Consider the following 17946-nt stretch of genomic DNA (forward strand, 5'->3'; position numbering starts at 1 on the left):
CCTTGTGTCACCGTGCCACTCAGAGGCATGACAAAGTGAGTCTGGTCCCCTGCTCCTTTGGCTCCTCTACAGCAGGCCAGTCCAAGACCTCCTTGCACCTGAGTCAGTGTGTCAAATGTTGCCTCCCCCATATCTGGTGAAGTGCCAGCCTCTGCTGCTCCAACACTCTAGCCCACTGCTTCCCTCTTCTCCCCTCTTCCGTTTTGTCCCCGTCTTCCTTTTCCAATCCAAGGAATGGGAGATCAGTTGTTGCAAGTGGGTGAATGGAAGTGGGTGCCCCCTGCCATCTGTCGCCCAAGGTGACTGCTTCAGTTGACCTCATGGATGGATCAGCCCTGACCTACAGAAGCACCACCCTGGCCCTACAAAGTGCCAGATGCTAAGGGTAGCAGCTCCTCTACTGGGACTATCGTATCCCTTTACTGTCCCATTGTCTTATATGGCTGTCATCTAATTTATAACTAATGCCTTTAAAGGCAAGAAGCTCCCTCTCTCTTTTGACAGCATTTGTGTTCTCAGTAGCTGATTTTTACGTATTATTTACTTGCTTGAATGTCTAGGTCTTTCTGAAAGAAGGAACATTAATGAAACTGTCCAGAAAGGTCATGCAGCCACGAATGTTTTTTCTGGTAAGATGCCAGGGATGTTTTTCATACCTAATGCTAGAGTAATGTCATAATGGCACACCAAGTCCCACTACAAGCATAAATAACTAGCAATTTCTGCTAATGGTTTTGAATAATTTATATTACAGCTTGGGCTGTGTGTGGTTTGCAGCATCCTTCCTCTCTCAGTCAATGGCCTTTTCTTTTTGGAGAATGTAACGCTTAAAGTTCAATGGTAGAAGTTCAGGTCTTGTAAAACTAGAATGCCTTATCAAATGAATAGAGGTCTTTGACCAAGTACTATCCCACATATGTTGTATATCTAGTTATACGAGCAAACATTTTTCTCTTTTTTTAGACAGAATCTTTCCTGAAAAGCCTTTGCACAATTGTCTCACTTTCAAGGAACTGGGAATATGCCAAAATCCTGTGATTTCTAAAATTAAATAGCCCAACTTGGTCCAGCTTCATACATCCAACGTAACTGAACTTTGCAAGAAAAAGAAACTGAATTTAAAAAAAAACCAACACTGTTGCCTCTAGAATATTACCCAACATTATTACATTATCATCAGTTGGAGTTTTAAGCCATTATTACATTATCATCAGTTGAAGCCATCAGTTGGCTATCCCTTTGCATGCAACTTACTGAAATCTTTGTGTTCTGTGACCCACATGTGGAGACTTGTAGAAGAGCAGGTTCCAAAATGCACCCAAGAGAGGAACAGACACAGGCATCCTAAGGGTTGCCATCAATTTTCTCATCCATCATTATGTGCTCAGCACATCCACAGCATGGTGGGCGACTGAGTTAACCAGAGGTCCCCAATCTGTGAGGTGTGGCTCCCAGCAGTGGCGAGGGCCTCTTGCCACCTGGCAGTGGAACCATAGTGCTACACTACCAACAGCAGTAGGAGGCTTGGCCATATGGGCAGAGCTCCTGCATGCAGTTTTTGTGTTTTTGATAAAGCCCATCCATCCTGAGTGTCTTACTGCTGTTTGTAGCATCACATCTGGCCTCCCAGCCTGGAAGTAGCTGGTGATGATGTTATTGCCAGTCACTTCTAGGTGCTGCAAAATGTGTCTGCTGTGTCTGCAGTACAGGAATATGTTGCAATTGAATCTGGTGAATCTGGGAAGGACTGCCTTTTGCCGTAACTTATGCAGGTGGAAGATGGTCTTTCTATTTGTTCTGCGAAGTGTGCACATTACCTTGTGGTAAATATAAATATAAATACGGTCTAATTTCTGTTGCATTTCAAAACTATTTATGTTGCAGTTTAATGATGCTTTGCTGTATACAACTCCTGTACAGTCTGGAATGTATAAACTGAACAACATGCTGTCACTGGCTGGAATGAAAGTGAGTAATGGAATTTTTGCTGTGTCATGTCTTGTAACACAGAGACCCAACTCCTGCACCAACCTGTGGATTACTTTTCCAGTTAGAAATAATAATGTGGCCGCATCTGCTGACACAATATCACCTATATCACCTACATTTTTGAAGCAATTATAATTAATAATTATAATTTATTAAAATAGGCCCTTGGACTAAAAACACACAACACCACAATTTTCTATTTTAATCAAGAAATTTTGGGGGGGAAATCACAAAAAAACACACCCCTAGTAATGGGATGAATATGCACAAATGAAATTGCATGCACCTGGATTTTATTTTGATTGAGGACTAAGCTCAGAGGTGATGTCAGAGTTTAGCCATGTCAAGGACCCATATTCATCTAACCCAATTGGTCAGGCTGACCCCTTGAGTTCCCTCAGTACTGGTGTAGTGATAACGCTCAAGATGCCGTCAGAGAGTAGAACGGGATGTAATTGTGGGCCCAATTCAGGGCTTTGCCCCAGGCCCCCCAGCGACTTAGCACCCACAATGATTGTGAGCCCAATCCTATCCAACTTTACAGCACTGTTGCAGCTGCAATTGATATGCAATTGTTCCCATATCTTGAGGAGGCCTCTGTGACTGCCTCCCCACCACAGGACACAGTGCATGCCCCATTGGCACAGCTTCACTGGCACTGGAAAACTGGATAGGATTTGGCCCTAAGACTTCACATAGTGGGCTCAGAAAGAGAGAGAAGTTGTACTGTGTACATGTTCTGGGAGGGCATTTTAAGCATAAGTGGGTGAAACCTGCTTTTACTGTACTCCTAATATTAGTTGCTAGGGTTACCCAGATATAAAGTTATTCCTTCTCCTTGGAAGTTTAACCCTCTTTTTTTCTTTTGCCATTGTTTTCTGCCTGGTATTTTGTATCTTCTTAAAGCATTGTATTGATCTGTCATGCCTTTCCATTGCTAACCCTTTTGAGATGGTAAGTTGACACTGTTCTGAGTACCCCAAATACAACTGAGGCTGCAATCCTAACTACACTTCCTGAGAATAAGCCCCATTGAACAAAATAGGACTTACTTCTGAGTAGACCTGGTTAGGATTGTACCCTGAGTGGTTCTGCTGTCTTTTCAGGTCAGAAAGCCAACCCATGAAGCTTACCAGAATGAACTGAATATAGAAAGTGTAGAGCGATCCTTCATTCTATCAGCAAGGTAAACTCAAGGCACAAAATTATGTGTGCTTAGGAAAAGGATGGGTTGTTGCTCCAAATTAATGTTGATTAATACTTGTGATAAAAAGAGAGTGATGATGGTGTACTGCTTCTGGAAATGAACATAAACCTGAAAGATCCAGGTTCAAATCCCCACTCAGCCATGAAGCTTCCTTGGTGACCGTGGGCTCTCACTATCTCTCAGACTAACCTACCTCAAAGGGTTGTTGTGAGGACAAAAAGCGAGAAGGAACCTGTACACTGAACTGAGCTCCTTGGAGGAAGGGCAGAATAAAAATGTGAAAAAGAAAAGCAGCTTAATGATGTAGTAGGATGGAATGCTACTTCACTGTCTTATTTTTGACATCAACAGTTCTGCAACAGAAAGGGATGAATGGTTGGAAGCCATTTCCAGGTCAATTGAAGATTATACAAAGAAGCGAATCACTTTCAATCACAGTAAAAGTCTGGAAGAGGTAGGTGTTCTCTTTTTCTTCAGAGTGCCAGTTCAGCTTGTGCTGGAACCATCCATGGCCTTTTGACAAAGTCCCTAATATTGTAATACCCCTGTACAAATCTACATTGCAGCCATATTTGGAATACTGTGTCCTGTAAGAAGGATATTGTAGAGCTGAAACAGGTACAAGGGAGGGCAACCAAAAAGACCAGAGGGCTGCAGCAGTTTCCTTACATTTGGGGCTTTTCAGGTTGGGAAAAAAAGAAAGCATACATGCAGTGAGATTTCACTGCTTCATTAATCCTTCCTTCTCATCCTTAGGCAGATCCAGAGAAAGAGGAAGAAGATAGTCTTATAGGGTCAAAGGCTCCCATCTGGATTCCTGATACTAGAGCTACTATGTGTATGATCTGTACCAGTGAGTTCACACTGACATGGAGAAGGCACCACTGCAGAGCATGTGGGAAGGTTGGAGAAGTCATACAGCTTCTTTTGCCTCTTTGTCAATCATAATATTTTCAAGTTTAGCTTGGCTGTTCTGCAACCTTTTGAGAAAACCGAAAAATGAATAGCCCCTTTCGGGCCACTGCCATGTTACCCAGGGAAGAGAAGATTCCCCTTGTCCCGGGTTGCGCCGCTGCTAGCCCCAACCCTGCGATGGATACAGCGCAGGCCAACCAGCCGACTGGCCTCTTTTAGCACAAAATAGGATAGGGCTGTAAGAATGTTTTTCAGAGTCCCAGTTTATACTTCCTAACATATTGAGATAATGAGAGAGGTTCATGGCTCTCTTCCCTGTCTCTGCTCTCTCAAATGTTCAAGTTCCTTGAGAGTATATGAGCTATAGCCTCATGCCGGAAGCAAAGAAGAAGACTTTTTCTCAAAACAGGGAGGGAGAAAGCATGAAGGTGTTTTTTTATACTTTTTACAACTGGATATAGGAATGGTCTGCTCCCACATGTTTCTACTCTTTCGAGTAATCTTCGAGGCATGCCTCTGGGTGCTTCTGCCTTCAGTGCTGATACTAGTGATGACCACGGAGGTTATCTTGGTTATGGTCATCCACTTGTGGAATTTTCCTCCAAAGAGGTTTTCCTCATGCTTGTGTTAGACCTTTAAGAAACTATTTTTTTTAAGAGCAGTGTTTCTCAAACTGTGAGTTGGGACCCACTAGGTGAGTCACGAGCCAATTTCAGAAGGGTCCCCATTCATTTCAATATTTTATTTTTTATATATTAGACTTGAATTTTCCTCCTTGATTATGTCATTTCACGTCATGACATCACTTCTGGTTGGTCCTGATAGATTCTCATTCTAAAAAGTGGGTCCTGACGCTAAATGTGTGAGAACCACTGTTTTAGTGCTATTTCAACCTGCTATTGCAAATTTTTGTTTCTGTTGCTTCAACTATTGTTGTTTTTCTCATGGCTTAGAGTATTTTTTAGTAGTAAGTAACCTAAAAACATCTTAACTATAAGCATCTGTTACTTTATTGCTCTTGCAGTTTTCTTCAGATTACTTGCCAATTTTTTAATGAGGCCAACTTTGGGGTATCTTATTTACATAAATTGATCCAGAATAAATCAGTTCTGGATAGGCCTTATAGGACAGCGCTTACTATTTTGGGACATATGGCTAAATAACTTTAAAAATGCAAATGAGAGAGAGAGAGAGAGAGAGAGAGAGAGAGAGAGGGGGGATGATGATGATGTATGCTTTACCTGTTTCTTTTTTCCCTTCAGATAATATGCCAAGCTTGTTCATCAAATAAGCATGGGTTAGACTATATGAAAAATCAGCCTGCAAGAGTATGTGATCACTGCTTTAAGGAGCTGCAAAAACAAGGTACAATTATAAATTGTACCTAATCCTGTTTAGAATGTTGGCTATTCATATTTGTTTGCTTCAAATGTCTTTTCAGAAGTGCATTCTTCAGTACAGGGCAGTCCTTCATTACAGAGTTGCTTGTCCAGTTCTTAGAGGATCAGCTAGAGCAGAATCAAATCTCTGAAGGAAAATATAAATGTAACATGCAATGTAGCATGCAGTTGTAACATGCAGTTTAGTTTTTAACACTACCTTTCTTAAGAGGAGAAAAAATACCTCTCATATCCCCTAATCCTTTCTTGTTTAAAAATGTTATACGCAAGCACGAGTTGTTGAATTATGTTTTGTAATAGTTTCGTAATCGCTTGTGTTGAGTTTAATATGGATGACAATGATTTTAAAAGGCCTTCCAGGGCAGTTTTACAAGAAAATTGTTTGAATCATTATCGTTCACTGATCTTGTCACTGATCGTTCACTCCAGCTTGTCAACTATCAAGGGTGTCATGCTTTTCTCCAGTTAGCATGAACAAGGACACTCTGGAATCTGAGAATAGCCACTCTAGAAAGGATACAATTCTACAATAGTAGTGATAGCTAGACGACAAATACACTTACCTGGATACCTGGTCACAGGTACCATAACATTTATGTGAAGGTTAAACTACACCTTAATATACAGTACTCATTCCACTTAAAAATGGGATCCCAGTATATTCAAAGCTGCAATATTCTCACTTATATGTGTGTACCAAGAGTGCAGGACAAACCAAAAAGTGCTTTTGAGTTGCTTGTGAAAGCAATCTAAGTTGGATAATATAGGCCACTGGTTCCCAAACTTACCTGGGTCATAGCATCCCCGCAGCATCTTCTGTCTGGCTCAGCCAGGTGCCACTATCTTGGGTCTTATGAAATCTTGTGAGATCCAAGATGGTGGCACCATGAGATTTTGTAAGATCCAGGATGGCGGCACCCAAATCTCACAAGATTTGGGCACTGCCATCTTGTATCTTGTGAAAGCTCACAAGATCCAAGACGGCAGCATCTGTGAGAACTGGTAAGATTGCCATTGGTGACATTCTGCAGTGCCCCGTGAGTGTGCCATGATACATCACGACACATAGTTTGGGAACCCCTGGTATAGGCTAAAACTTGCAGTTATCAAACAAAATATAAAAAGCTCAGCTTTCCACTTGTCTGAAACACACAAGCCATATAACTGTGGTCTGAATTTCAGATAATGTATGCACTTCTCCTAAAAATGGATCTCCAGTAAACCACAGATCTCCATCCAGTGCCTTGTCCACTGTATTGCATAGTATCCCATCTGGAAGAAAGCAGAAAAAGATCCCAGCTGCTCTCAAGGAAGTATGTACGACACATTCTTTAGCATTAAATTATTTGTGTTTACTAAGCAAAATATCTATTACTAAGCTTTTCATACAGTTCTTTCAGGAAAAACTCTGTTTGTGATGAGCTGCAGCAAATTATATTTTGCAATTTTATTTTATCTAAGAGATTTTTTTTGAAAGAGTATCGAAGGGGATTATAGAGTTATAATGAGACCTTAATAAAGTTGTACATTACTCTGTGAAAATGTGTCGAGACAGTATCTACATTTAAAAGTGGTTGAACATTGCTGTTTTAGGGAAACTGGGTTCCAGTAGATTTTGATCCTTACCAAGGTTGTGTTTTTCTTTTTCTTTTTTTTGCATAAGCTTATGTAAAACATTCCTAGAATTCTAGCTAGTTCTAGTGATCTCCTTTTGGGGGGGGGTGTGGCGGCTTGCTTGCTTGCTTTAACAAAAAGTTTATAAACAAGAGGAATTTCTTGACCCAAATGGTAAATGTAACTTAAATGTGTGTGTATTCCTGTTGTTGCAGTATAAAACCTTTAGCACCCTCTGCTGTTCAGTGATGCATTTTTTAAATCTGTCCTGGAGAGAATATTACGTGCAGTACTTTCAATATGCTATCTAGACAGAACATTGACACAAAGAAATTCCATTGTACAGTTTGGCACATCTCTCTGTGGGAGGCATACTTTGTGCCAATTAATTTTTTCATGTTCAAATCATTCCTTTTTAGAAAAAGGAGAGCATATTCTGCACTTGGTTTAGCATAAATATTTTTACACCTCTTTGCTTTGATAACTTAGTAACCCTGACTAGTTGAAAATAGTATCTACTGCCTGTAATGAGACGTCATTTATGTGGGAATGTACTTGCAGTTTTGTTTAAAGCTGCAGTTAGGTGTTTTATAATTATTTTGAATGTGCCTCATAATTTTTTTTTTTTAATGTTAAGAACTAACAAGAAAAATAAAGAAAAATGTTTTCCTTTATAGCAAATGTTGACTCTACAGCTGCTGATATTATATAACCTTGGAAACTGGTGACAAAGTATAGGTAGCAATGTTGGTCCATTAAAAAAAAAATCCAAAAAGTACTCAAGAGTATGACTTTTATTAGGGCCGCCTAAAATATTCTATAGTAGTGAGCAGGCTTTTGAATTAGTTTTATTTAGCACTCTTCTGTCCCACATCAAGGACCACCAAAGCAACTTACAGTCTTGCATGTTCAAAAGATAACTTCTCAGGTCATCAGAGAAGGCCTTTTTACAAGTGCCACCGCCCAAGGAGGTTCGTGGGGCTGCGGCAAGAAATAGGGCCTTCTCAGCAGTGGCACCAACGTTGTTCAACTCCCTTCCCCTTGACTTGAGAATGGCTCCCTCTCTTCAGTTTTTTTGGCGAGGCCTGAAGACCCTACCCTTTAAACAAGCCTTCTGATTCCATGGCCTTTTTAACACTTTTATACATCATTTAGTTTCTTTTGACAGGCTGGATTCCTCTATGATTTGCTGTTTTATGCTCTTTTTATTCTGACTACTGTTTTTATGGCCTCTGTTAATGTGTTTTTAATATGTTTTTATCTGTGTTATATCATGCTTTTTAAAATTGTTTTTATATGTTGTAAGCCGCCCTGGGTCCCTTTTAGGGAGAAGGGCGGGATACAAATGAAGTTTACTATCATCATCATCATCATCATCATCATCATCATCATCCTAACAAAATCACTATCACCCAATCCTGAATGCCTCAATGCCCAGGGCTGCAAAATGCCAAAATGGTGACAGCTACATCCTTTGGGTACTGAGACCAGGGCCAGGGTCAGGCAGCATTTCCTCCCTTACCCCGCGTAACGCCGCTGCTGAAGGTCTCCTCGCCTCTGCACCCACATTTGAACAGGTGCAGAGCTGAGGAGACCCGCGTCAGGTTGCCGAGCTTGGGAGGGGTTTTCAGGATTCAGTGGCAGACTCTGCCACCATCTCACCCCCTTACAGGCCCCATCCTTCCCTCCTCCCTCTGCCCCGTTCCACCCACTACCCGCCTCCTTCCTACCCTGAAAAATACTGCTGGCCGGTGCTGGAGGAGTGTCAGCCATCCATTCATGCAGTACTGAGGTTCAGTGCCTACTGGCACTGACCAGGCACTGGTTCTCCCTCCTCCCCAGGTGCGACATTTATGACAATTAGGGCTGGCAATATGCGCATACTGCCAGCGCTATGGGCGTTGAAATTGAGCCCTAAAGAAGACAGAGAGCAACACAGTAAATGAAATTAAATGCTGCAGGGAGAAATGCAAACTGAGAGAAGCCTGCCTAATAGAAAAGTTTAACTTTTCTTTAAGGCAGGGGTGTCCAAAGTTTTTGGCAGGAGGGCCACATCAGCTCTCTGACACTGTGTTGGGGGCCGGGGGGGGGGAAGAATTAATTTACATTTAGAATTTGAATAAATTTACATAAGTTTACATAAATGAATATATTAAAGATGAACTTATATGAATGAATGAAGGTCTTGCAATAGCTCAAGGCCTATAAAAGGCCTTGCACAAAGCAAGGCTGCCTTTCCTTTGCTGCCGCTGCTGCATCACAGATGTGAAAGAGCAAGCAGTGGAGGGAGCTCTCATCCCACAGCTCACACGAGAGGTCAAACAGTCACCCTCACGCTGAGAGAAGTTGCATTGGGCCAGTGCAGGCGCTAACAAATCTCCGGAGGGCCAGAGGCTCATTGGAGACTGGGGGCTCCCTGAGGGCCGCATTGAGAGGCCTCGAGGGCCGCAAGTGGCCCCCGGGCCAGGTTTTGGGCAGCCCTGCTTTAAGGCTTACAGCATAGGTGCCATCCAGGCCTCACAAGGAAGGGAGTGTGGATGATGCCACCGAAAACATGTTTTGTGTCCCCAAGAACCAAACCTAAGCGGGGTGTGAGACATGGAGCAGAGCCTCTGATGAAGGATGTAATGTGGGAGGAGGTGATCCTTGAAGAACCCAGATCCAAAACCATGTACGGCTCTATAGGTAATAACCAGCACCTTGAATTAGAAAAATACTGGAAGCCAATGTAGGTCATAGTGTGCCAGCATGATGTGATCTGACCACCAGTCACCTGAGAGAATCCTAACCGCTGCATTCTGTACCAGTTGAAGTTTCTGGGCATTCTTCAAGGGCAGCCCCAAGCAAAGTGCACTACACAAGATGGGTCTATACAACATGTGTCTAAGGTGTGGATCACTGCTTCCTTCAGAAAGGGGTGCAGTTGGTGCACCAGCTGAAGCTGAGCAAAGGCTACAGCTCCTTCGTGCTAATCCAGGATTGTACAATACTTCCATTGGCACCAATAAAACATGTTTGCTATGAGAACAACATGAAATCCCACCATTAATGACTGTCCCACCTTGTAGGAAAGGATAGATTAGATGGTGCAACAGGAGATGAATGTTTTCTTGATGTGGCACAACCAGGTCCAGATTTTACTTTTCCTTCTCTCTTGTGCTCATATCCCCATCACTTCCCTCCTTCTGACCTGTTCTAAGAAGCTTCTAAGGAAGGATGATGAGGGAGGCAGAATTAGCCTTCCAGCTGTTGCTGTCCCCTAGCTTACTCAGAGATTCTAGGTTGCCTGTATTTAAAATGAAAGTACTGTATTTCCAAAACCTGGAGAGCTCTAATACTTCTGCTTTGCACTGGATGTTAACAGGATTGTAGCCAGTTCCAGAAGACACAGCGCTGTTGACCCAACGTCTTGCAACTTACAGCGATATTTAATTTTTTTCAGCTGATAAATGTTGCACTTATTTTCTCCTTATGTATAACTTCAGCAGGAAGTTGAACACGGGGTAAAAAACCAATCACCGTCAGTGAGATTTGTGTCTGAGTAAACACACATAGGATTGCAGTACACATACGTCCTTAGTAGGAATATGCTAAAGACCTTTGAGTGCTAATATTGGGAAGGAGTTAATAAAGCACACTGGATGGCCTGGTAGTTGTACTACCGTCTCATGCACTTTATTTGTTTAAATTTTAGGTATCGGCAAATACAGAAGATTCCTCCATGAGTGGCTATTTATACAGATCAAAAGGCAGCAAAAAACCATGGAAACATCTATGGTTTGTAATAAAAAACAAGGTGCTCTACACGTATGCTGCTAGTGAGGTAAGAAATAAAACTTAAAAACCAAATTGATTTTATGGCATGCTATGATTCAGTGGAAGGAGGGCAGGAGTGCTATGTAGAAGTAACAGCTGTGTAGTACAGCATAGTGACCTTAAGCAAGATGAGAAATTGAAATATAGGGCAGCCCTCGTTATCCATGGGGGTTCCATTCTTGGAACCTCCACGGATACCAACATTTGTGAATTTCAGGGCGCCCAAGCCCTCCGACTCTGACTGGAGCTGCAAAAACTGGAAGTTGTACTTTTTGGCCCTCAGAAGGCCCTCCAGTTCCGACCAGAGGTTTGGAGGGCTACAGATGGCCCACCCCATGGGTTCGGAACCTATGGATATTCAAACCTGCTGGTACAGAACCTGCGGATACAGAGGGCCACCTGTACTAGAAGCATCCCTCATAGTTTTCTTTGGTTGCAACAGAAGGACTGATGAAACAAAAAGCAAAATGAATGAAAAGCAGGATTTGATGACCTCATACAGCAACAAAGATTTTGTATGCCGCTGAGATCAAACACTATTTTAAAAACGTGTGTTGGAATCAAGCTAGAAGGGCGAGTGGGTGGGTACGTGCAAATCTATGTCTGATTTGAGATTTCTTTGTAACATTAGGATGTAGCTGCTTTGGAGAGCCAGCCGCTGTTGGGTTTTATAGTGGCTGAAGTCAAAGATGAAAACTTGGATTCTAAAGTGTTCCATTTGTTGCACAAAAATACTTTATTTTATATATTCAAAGCAGAGGATGCCCATTCAGCACAGAAGTAAGTGACAATGTTATTGATTTAATGTATAAGCTAATAAGACACTTGCAATCCTAGGCGCTGTTACTAGGGAGTAATCCCCACTGAACCCAGTGGGACTTACTTATAAGTAAACATGCAGAGGATTGTGCTGTAAGGAGATTTTAAGGTATTAACTGTACTCCTATAGGTGTGATTTGGGTGTTATTTTAAAAGCAAAGCACAGAGTTCCACAAATCCACTTGCCAGGTTATCTGTGGCAAGCACCCATTTCTGACCCACACAAAAATCCCTTTCCTGCATAAACTGTGAAGAAGGGAAGGGAAGGAATTTTCTCTGTGTTTGCATTGGATATATGCAGAACACACAAGCACAGCCTTCTGCTTCTGTCAGAGTTATCCAGAAAAGGCAGACACAGTGCCCTTCCTCTCCTCTGTTCACAGAAAACTGAAAGAAGGGAGGCAGTTCTTTTTTGTCATTATTGAAGAGCATGTAGGAGAGGGATCAGTGGCAATTGTGAATAGGGTCTGGCTATTCACATAATGCAACATTTGTGAATTCTTGGCATTCAGTTTGCAGAACATAAGAACAGCCCCACTGGATCAGGCCATAGGCCCATCTAGTCCAGCTTCCTGTATCTCACAGCTGCCCACCGAATACCCCAGGGAGCACACCAGATAACAAGAGACCTCATTCTGGTGCCCGCTGCTGCATCTAGCATTCTGACATAGAACATTTCTAAAATCAGGAAGTTGCACATATACACATCATGGCTTGTAACCCATAATGGATTTTTCCTCCAGAAAAATGCATGAAAAAACCTGGCTATGCTAAAGAAAATGAGAATAGTTAGAAAATGGTCTGAAGACATAGAATACACACATGGTTAAAGCTAAGCAAGTCTCTCGTGTTGATTGGAGATTGCCAGACTGTCTTGTGTAAGATGCTTTTAGAAGAGAAGAATATTTGTAATAGATAAAGAGAATTGGAGTCATCAGGTTCATGGTGTTAGCATTTTGCTTTTTTAAAAAAAAAAACTTTAAAGCAAAACTCTCCCCAAAGGAAAGGACTTATGCAATGACTTTACTAAATTATCCTACAAAGGTATAGTGCCATGGTTCCCAAACCTTGAGCCATGGCTCCCTGGGAGCTGTGAAACCAGCCAAGGGAGCCACAAAATCCTTGCAAAAGCCTCACTGCCCTATACAATGCATAGGATTGCAGCCCTCATGGGGAGCCACAGCCAATGACCCAGATGGTCAAGGGAGCCACCAGTATAAAAGGTTTGAGAACCACTAGTGTAGTGGATTAATTCAGTAGAGTAATTGAATTAGTAGCACTGTTTGTTTTTTTCTTTTTGTAGCGAAGTGTGATACACAGTCAACTCATCCCAATCTAGAGCAGCGGTTCCCAAACTCTCTTGTACAGTACAGTTTTGGGCCATTGTTAAGTGTGTGGGAGAGGGGTGATAGATCTCACTATCACGGGTGATAAGGGTTATTTTTGAACTTACTGGGGAGGCAGGACTGGTCCTTCAGAGGGTGCGGGGAGTCCACAGTCCCCTCTGCAGGGCTCCCCACACCTCAGAAATGCTCAAAACAATTATCGCAACCCACTTCTGATTTGCATTGTGAAATAAGTTGTGAAAATGTGCATTTCCCGGGAGGGTCTTGGGGGACAATGACAGAGAAGGCCCTCTATTGCTGCTCTAGCTTCCTTTAAAGAAGGAACAAAAGAAGTCTTCCTAAGAAGATTATATAGTGTCCCATAGGTACATGTGTTCCAATCCTGTGGCCCTTTGCATTTTTTCAATTCAGGATTCCAAAATTCATGTTATAACACCACTTTCATATCGGACTGAGTTGAACAATGAAATATTTAAAGTATGTAACAGAGTATCTTTTTTCTCTCTTCACAGCAAACTAATGTTGTCTTTTCCAACAGATGGATAGAAGCTTTTCAAGAAGCCACAATACTGTAGCATGGTTGATGGTGTCCTTTGTTCTTAAAGAAAAAAAATTCAGATGAACACTACAGTTCTGTTTGTTGAAGAGTCAGAATTTTGCAAGCACCAGCCTAAACAAATTTGGTTTGTACATCAGATTGAAGAGACATTGCCTCATCTTTGTTTGGGCGTGATAATTTTTAAAGAAATGCATATACTTGTCTTTTTTTGTCATACAAAAAATGTTATTTATTAAACTCTGCCACTATTTTAATGGTCAGAATCATTTCTGAAATTCACATTGAATTCCGAAGTGTGTTTGACCTCAGAAGTGATGTTTATTTGTTACAAAGTGATCCCAAGCCATTTTTCTTTCATTAGCTTCCTCTTCAGAGCTGCTGATTTTGGAATAAAGGATCAAGGCTTTTCAGCAGGATTTTAGATCTCCTTTTCTAAACTTTCTTTCCTAATTTGACTGAAATTCTGTGTAATGTCTCTCAGTGCAAGGTAGATTTTTAATTTGTTACACATACAGTAAATACAGAAAGATTTATGAACTTTGACAGTTTGGTCAGATACACCTAAGCTAACTTAGTCTTAGGGCACAATCCTGTGCATATCTACTAAGAAGTAAGTCCTATTGTATCCAGTAGGACTTACTCTCTGGGAAGTGCGGCTAGGATTGCAGCCTTATTTACTTAAAATAGATATGCATTTTAAGTATGTTCTCAAGTGGTTTCTGAATAGCACAATGAGGGGATGATTATGCCCATATTTATGGAGACGTTTTGAAGTGAAAGGAGTACAGCAGCATCTGTGAACACTTCCCTTGACACACTCTGCTTCACTAGAGTTCTGAAATGAGAAGTACAATATAGATTCTAGAAACAGAAATTAAAATATAGCTGTTAGCGAAAGAAAGCATTCTGTTCTCTTTGTAATCTAGTAGCACAGAGGCCATCAAATCATGAACACCAAAGAGATTTAAAATGATTATTTTAAATTGTGAATGAGGTGCACAAGCTGGCAAAAATGTATTTTGAGCATGAAAGGGTCTTTTTTTGTCATTCATGTCTATTGCCTTTGACACTATCAAGCATACATTTGTTCACATACACAACTCAGAATTATGGTGCTTAAGAGTAAATCATGTTTTTATGTACTATTTACTAGGTTGAAAAGTTGAAACTGGAACTCCATATCAAGAATGCACAATACTTTAGGCCAGGGATGTCAAACCACTTGTTTTAGTGACTGTGAAATGGTTTTGTAAAAATATTAATTTTATTTTTTTATTTTTTTTCTTTTGTGGGACCTCCTTAGGTGCAGGACCCAATTGGGAGCAATTGGTTCAATTGGCTCAAAGCCAGTCCTATCTCCCAGCACTGCCCTTTAGCAGCACCACTTTTTCCAAGGCTCTAGGAGGATGAGACCTCTGGAAGGAAGCCTCAAAAGACAAGGAATACTATGGGGGAAGGTGCTGATCATGAGGGATGAGAGAGGGAGATGGTGCCTAGGCACTAAGAGAGCCCAATTATCATATGGGTTGCCCTTTCAGCAGCACGTGGTCTGCTGAGCACCTTTCTGCTGCTGAACTGTGAAGAGACACTTTGGCAGAAGCAGCGCTGCTGAAAGGGTAGCCAACATGATGACTGGGCTGTCTTAGCATGATAATTAGGTTCTCTCATATCTTGAAAATATTATCAAGATTTGCATATTTCCCCTTCTGTCATTTGCACTTAATAAGTTCCTACATAAGAAAAAAGTGCTTATTTCTGGCCATTGTCTGGCCAATGACATCATTTCTTTCTTAATGAAGTCACTGCTGGTCTTCAGCAGGCACAGTGAATGCTAATTGACCTACTGTATGAAATGGGTTTGACACCCCTGCTTTAGGCAAATGACGCTGATAAGATGGTCATTTATTCTGATTTTTCATGCACACTTTGAACTGCTGGACAATTTGGTACATTTTTTCAGTTATTTCTTTTGTCAGCAAATTGTCACTTAAAATCATGAAAGCACTTTGGTATGTGGTAGCTTTGGTGCACTTATTTAATATTTCAAAATTCTTGTATATAATAAATTGAACCTCTTTTGGGAACTGTTATTATTATTATATAGGAAGAAGTCAGAGCAATATTTTGAGCATTGGGAAGATGTGTAACTTCTATTTGAATACAGTCCGTTTTTCACATCTGCAGATTTGCCACCTGTGGATTTGATACAATGCTTGTGCTGACCCAGCATCAGAAGGGTCTTTGAGGGCTTTCCACAGCCATGGACACTGGTATCCGTGGGGGATCCAGGAATGGCTTCCCCATGGATACCAAGGGCCCACTGTATTGACATATCACAGATATTGACAATAGGCTTCCTCAGTGTTCAGCTCCAAATTGTTTAAATCTTTGTTACAAATGATTTCAACCCAATCCTAACCAGGCTGCCCATGCCATGATACAGTGGTGCTGAAATGGCTGTGCTGTATCCTGCACAGGCAAGGAGGCAGCTGGAGATCTCCTCAAAGTTGGAGAGGGCACCAAGATGCAGGTCTCTTGCTGTCTTGTGTACTCCCTGGGGCGTTTGGTGGGCCACTTTGAGATATAGGAAGCTGGACTAGATGGGCCTATGGCCTGATCCAGCGGGGCTGTTCTTATGTTCTTAAAGTAAGTGAGCATCCCTTATCCCATGTCAAGACCAAGCAGCCTCTGTGGGTCTACTTGGATCTGCACCAGCTAAATCACTGAAGCTTAGAAGAAGCAGACTTCCTAATCAGTAGCCAGAAACTATTTTTTACCTGGAGGAAAAATAATTTTACCTTTTAGCTGTGTGTTCATGACATGCCTCATTGTGAAATACTGTATAAACCAAACTATCAGTGCCCATGGTCAAATCAGGAACTACAGCTGTACAGCGTAGGACAAGCACATCCTTCTCCTTGGAATCCCCAATGTAACTAGTGGAGCTGTGCAAGAGTACTCCATAGTGAATGGAGTAGTGAAACCAGATTTCTTACATCCATTTTCAAGACATGATACAGACTTAGGCACTGTAAGATCTTGGCTGAAAGAGGCAGAGGCCACCAGGAGTACACTGTAATACTGGAGAAGCTGTAAGCAATTGATTTTTGTATACGATTTTAAATGTTAAGCATGGACTGCATCAATTTCCATCCTTCCCACTTATTTCCATAAAGAAAATATTCAGTGTTTAATGCAAAATTTACAGTCTCAGTTTGTTATCTTTCAGAAAAAAGTCACCTCCCTTAATAAATCTATTCAGAATGGAAAAAGCATTAGAGTTTTGCTTGTGCAAATACTTTAAAATAGTGAATAGAGCATTACATGAATAAATGTCACCTTTTAATTTAAACTTCCAGAGTACTGAAAACAAGTTGTGACTGTAATCTAGGGAACCGCTGAAGGCCCCGCTGAAGGCCTGTTGTGCAAGCATTTGGGGCTCTTTACTCTCTTTCCCTTAACAAAAACTTTTTTGTGCTGAATCTGGAACTACTGTTTCAAAGCTGGCTTGTAGGTACAGCTGCCATTTTATAGAGGGAGAGAAGAATCTAAAGCTGTGATGAACACAAGCATGTTACTATGAGACTATTGATTAGCCTTTCAGAGCTTAGTTTATTTTTGGGCGGGGGGGGGGGTGATGAGAAATAAAGATAATTTCAATTATGTTGTTTATTGTTGCTTGTCAGAGACTTTAGAAGGGGACAAATAATCTTGTTTCCAGATTTATATGCTGTCTACAATAAATTGTGGTCGACCATTACTGCACAGTTTCAAATTAACCAAAGACTCTGAAAATGTTAGCTATATCCTTAAAAGGATGCAATAACCTTTCCCAAATGCTTTTTATGTTGAGTGCTCCAAGACTATATTGTGTTATTTAACTCTAAATGGAAGAATAGAACCTTCTTGTGTTGCAAATTAAAACAATTGCAAGTGATTCATAAATAAGTCAAAGTCAAAAACCTTTATTGGCATAAACAATAAAACTGGGGCGTTAAACAAAAAAGCGTCCATATACATTAATTAGACTCAACTTCATGAGACAATTCTTGTGATTTGTAAATAGTTGTTGAAGTATCCTGTCAAAATTTATTTGCATGGTTTTTTTTCTTGCAAGTGACTGAGTTAAAATTATGAGTGCAGTCTCTTGTCTATAAGAAACGCTGCATAGCTGTCAATAAAATCAGCATGTGCCCAAAATATCCTTGCTCTGGCAAGGTTTCACTCTTGCAAAATATGGATTTCTGTGGTTTTTTGCCAAGTGGTTAATCAGGTTTCTCC

General features: G+C 41.2%; 1 protein-coding gene across 2 annotated transcripts in view; it reads left to right on the top strand.

Moving 5' to 3' along the window:
* FGD6 (FYVE, RhoGEF and PH domain containing 6) overlaps positions 1 to 16937 on the top strand; it is a 74096-nt gene extending 57159 nt beyond the window's left edge. The window contains exons 12-21 of one of the 2 annotated variants that reach the window (XM_066633567.1): positions 561 to 629; positions 1885 to 1968; positions 3096 to 3175; positions 3548 to 3650; positions 3953 to 4099; positions 5374 to 5476; positions 6694 to 6824; positions 10820 to 10948; positions 11573 to 11721; positions 13645 to 16937. In XM_066633567.1, the coding sequence (XP_066489664.1) occupies positions 561 to 629; positions 1885 to 1968; positions 3096 to 3175; positions 3548 to 3650; positions 3953 to 4099; positions 5374 to 5476; positions 6694 to 6824; positions 10820 to 10948; positions 11573 to 11721; positions 13645 to 13681 (1032 nt within the window). In that variant the 3' untranslated portion in view covers positions 13682 to 16937. Of the gene's footprint in view, positions 1 to 560; positions 630 to 1884; positions 1969 to 3095; positions 3176 to 3547; positions 3651 to 3952; positions 4100 to 5373; positions 5477 to 6693; positions 6825 to 10819; positions 10949 to 11572; positions 11722 to 13618 lie in introns of both variants that reach the window. The other variant, XM_066633568.1, reaches the window with a different exon arrangement.
* The last annotated feature ends 1009 nt before the right edge of the window (positions 16938 to 17946 follow it).

The sequence above is a fragment of the Tiliqua scincoides genome, chromosome 7 (assembly GCF_035046505.1).
Source record: "Tiliqua scincoides isolate rTilSci1 chromosome 7, rTilSci1.hap2, whole genome shotgun sequence".
NCBI classification, from domain to species: Eukaryota; Metazoa; Chordata; class Lepidosauria; order Squamata; family Scincidae; genus Tiliqua; species Tiliqua scincoides.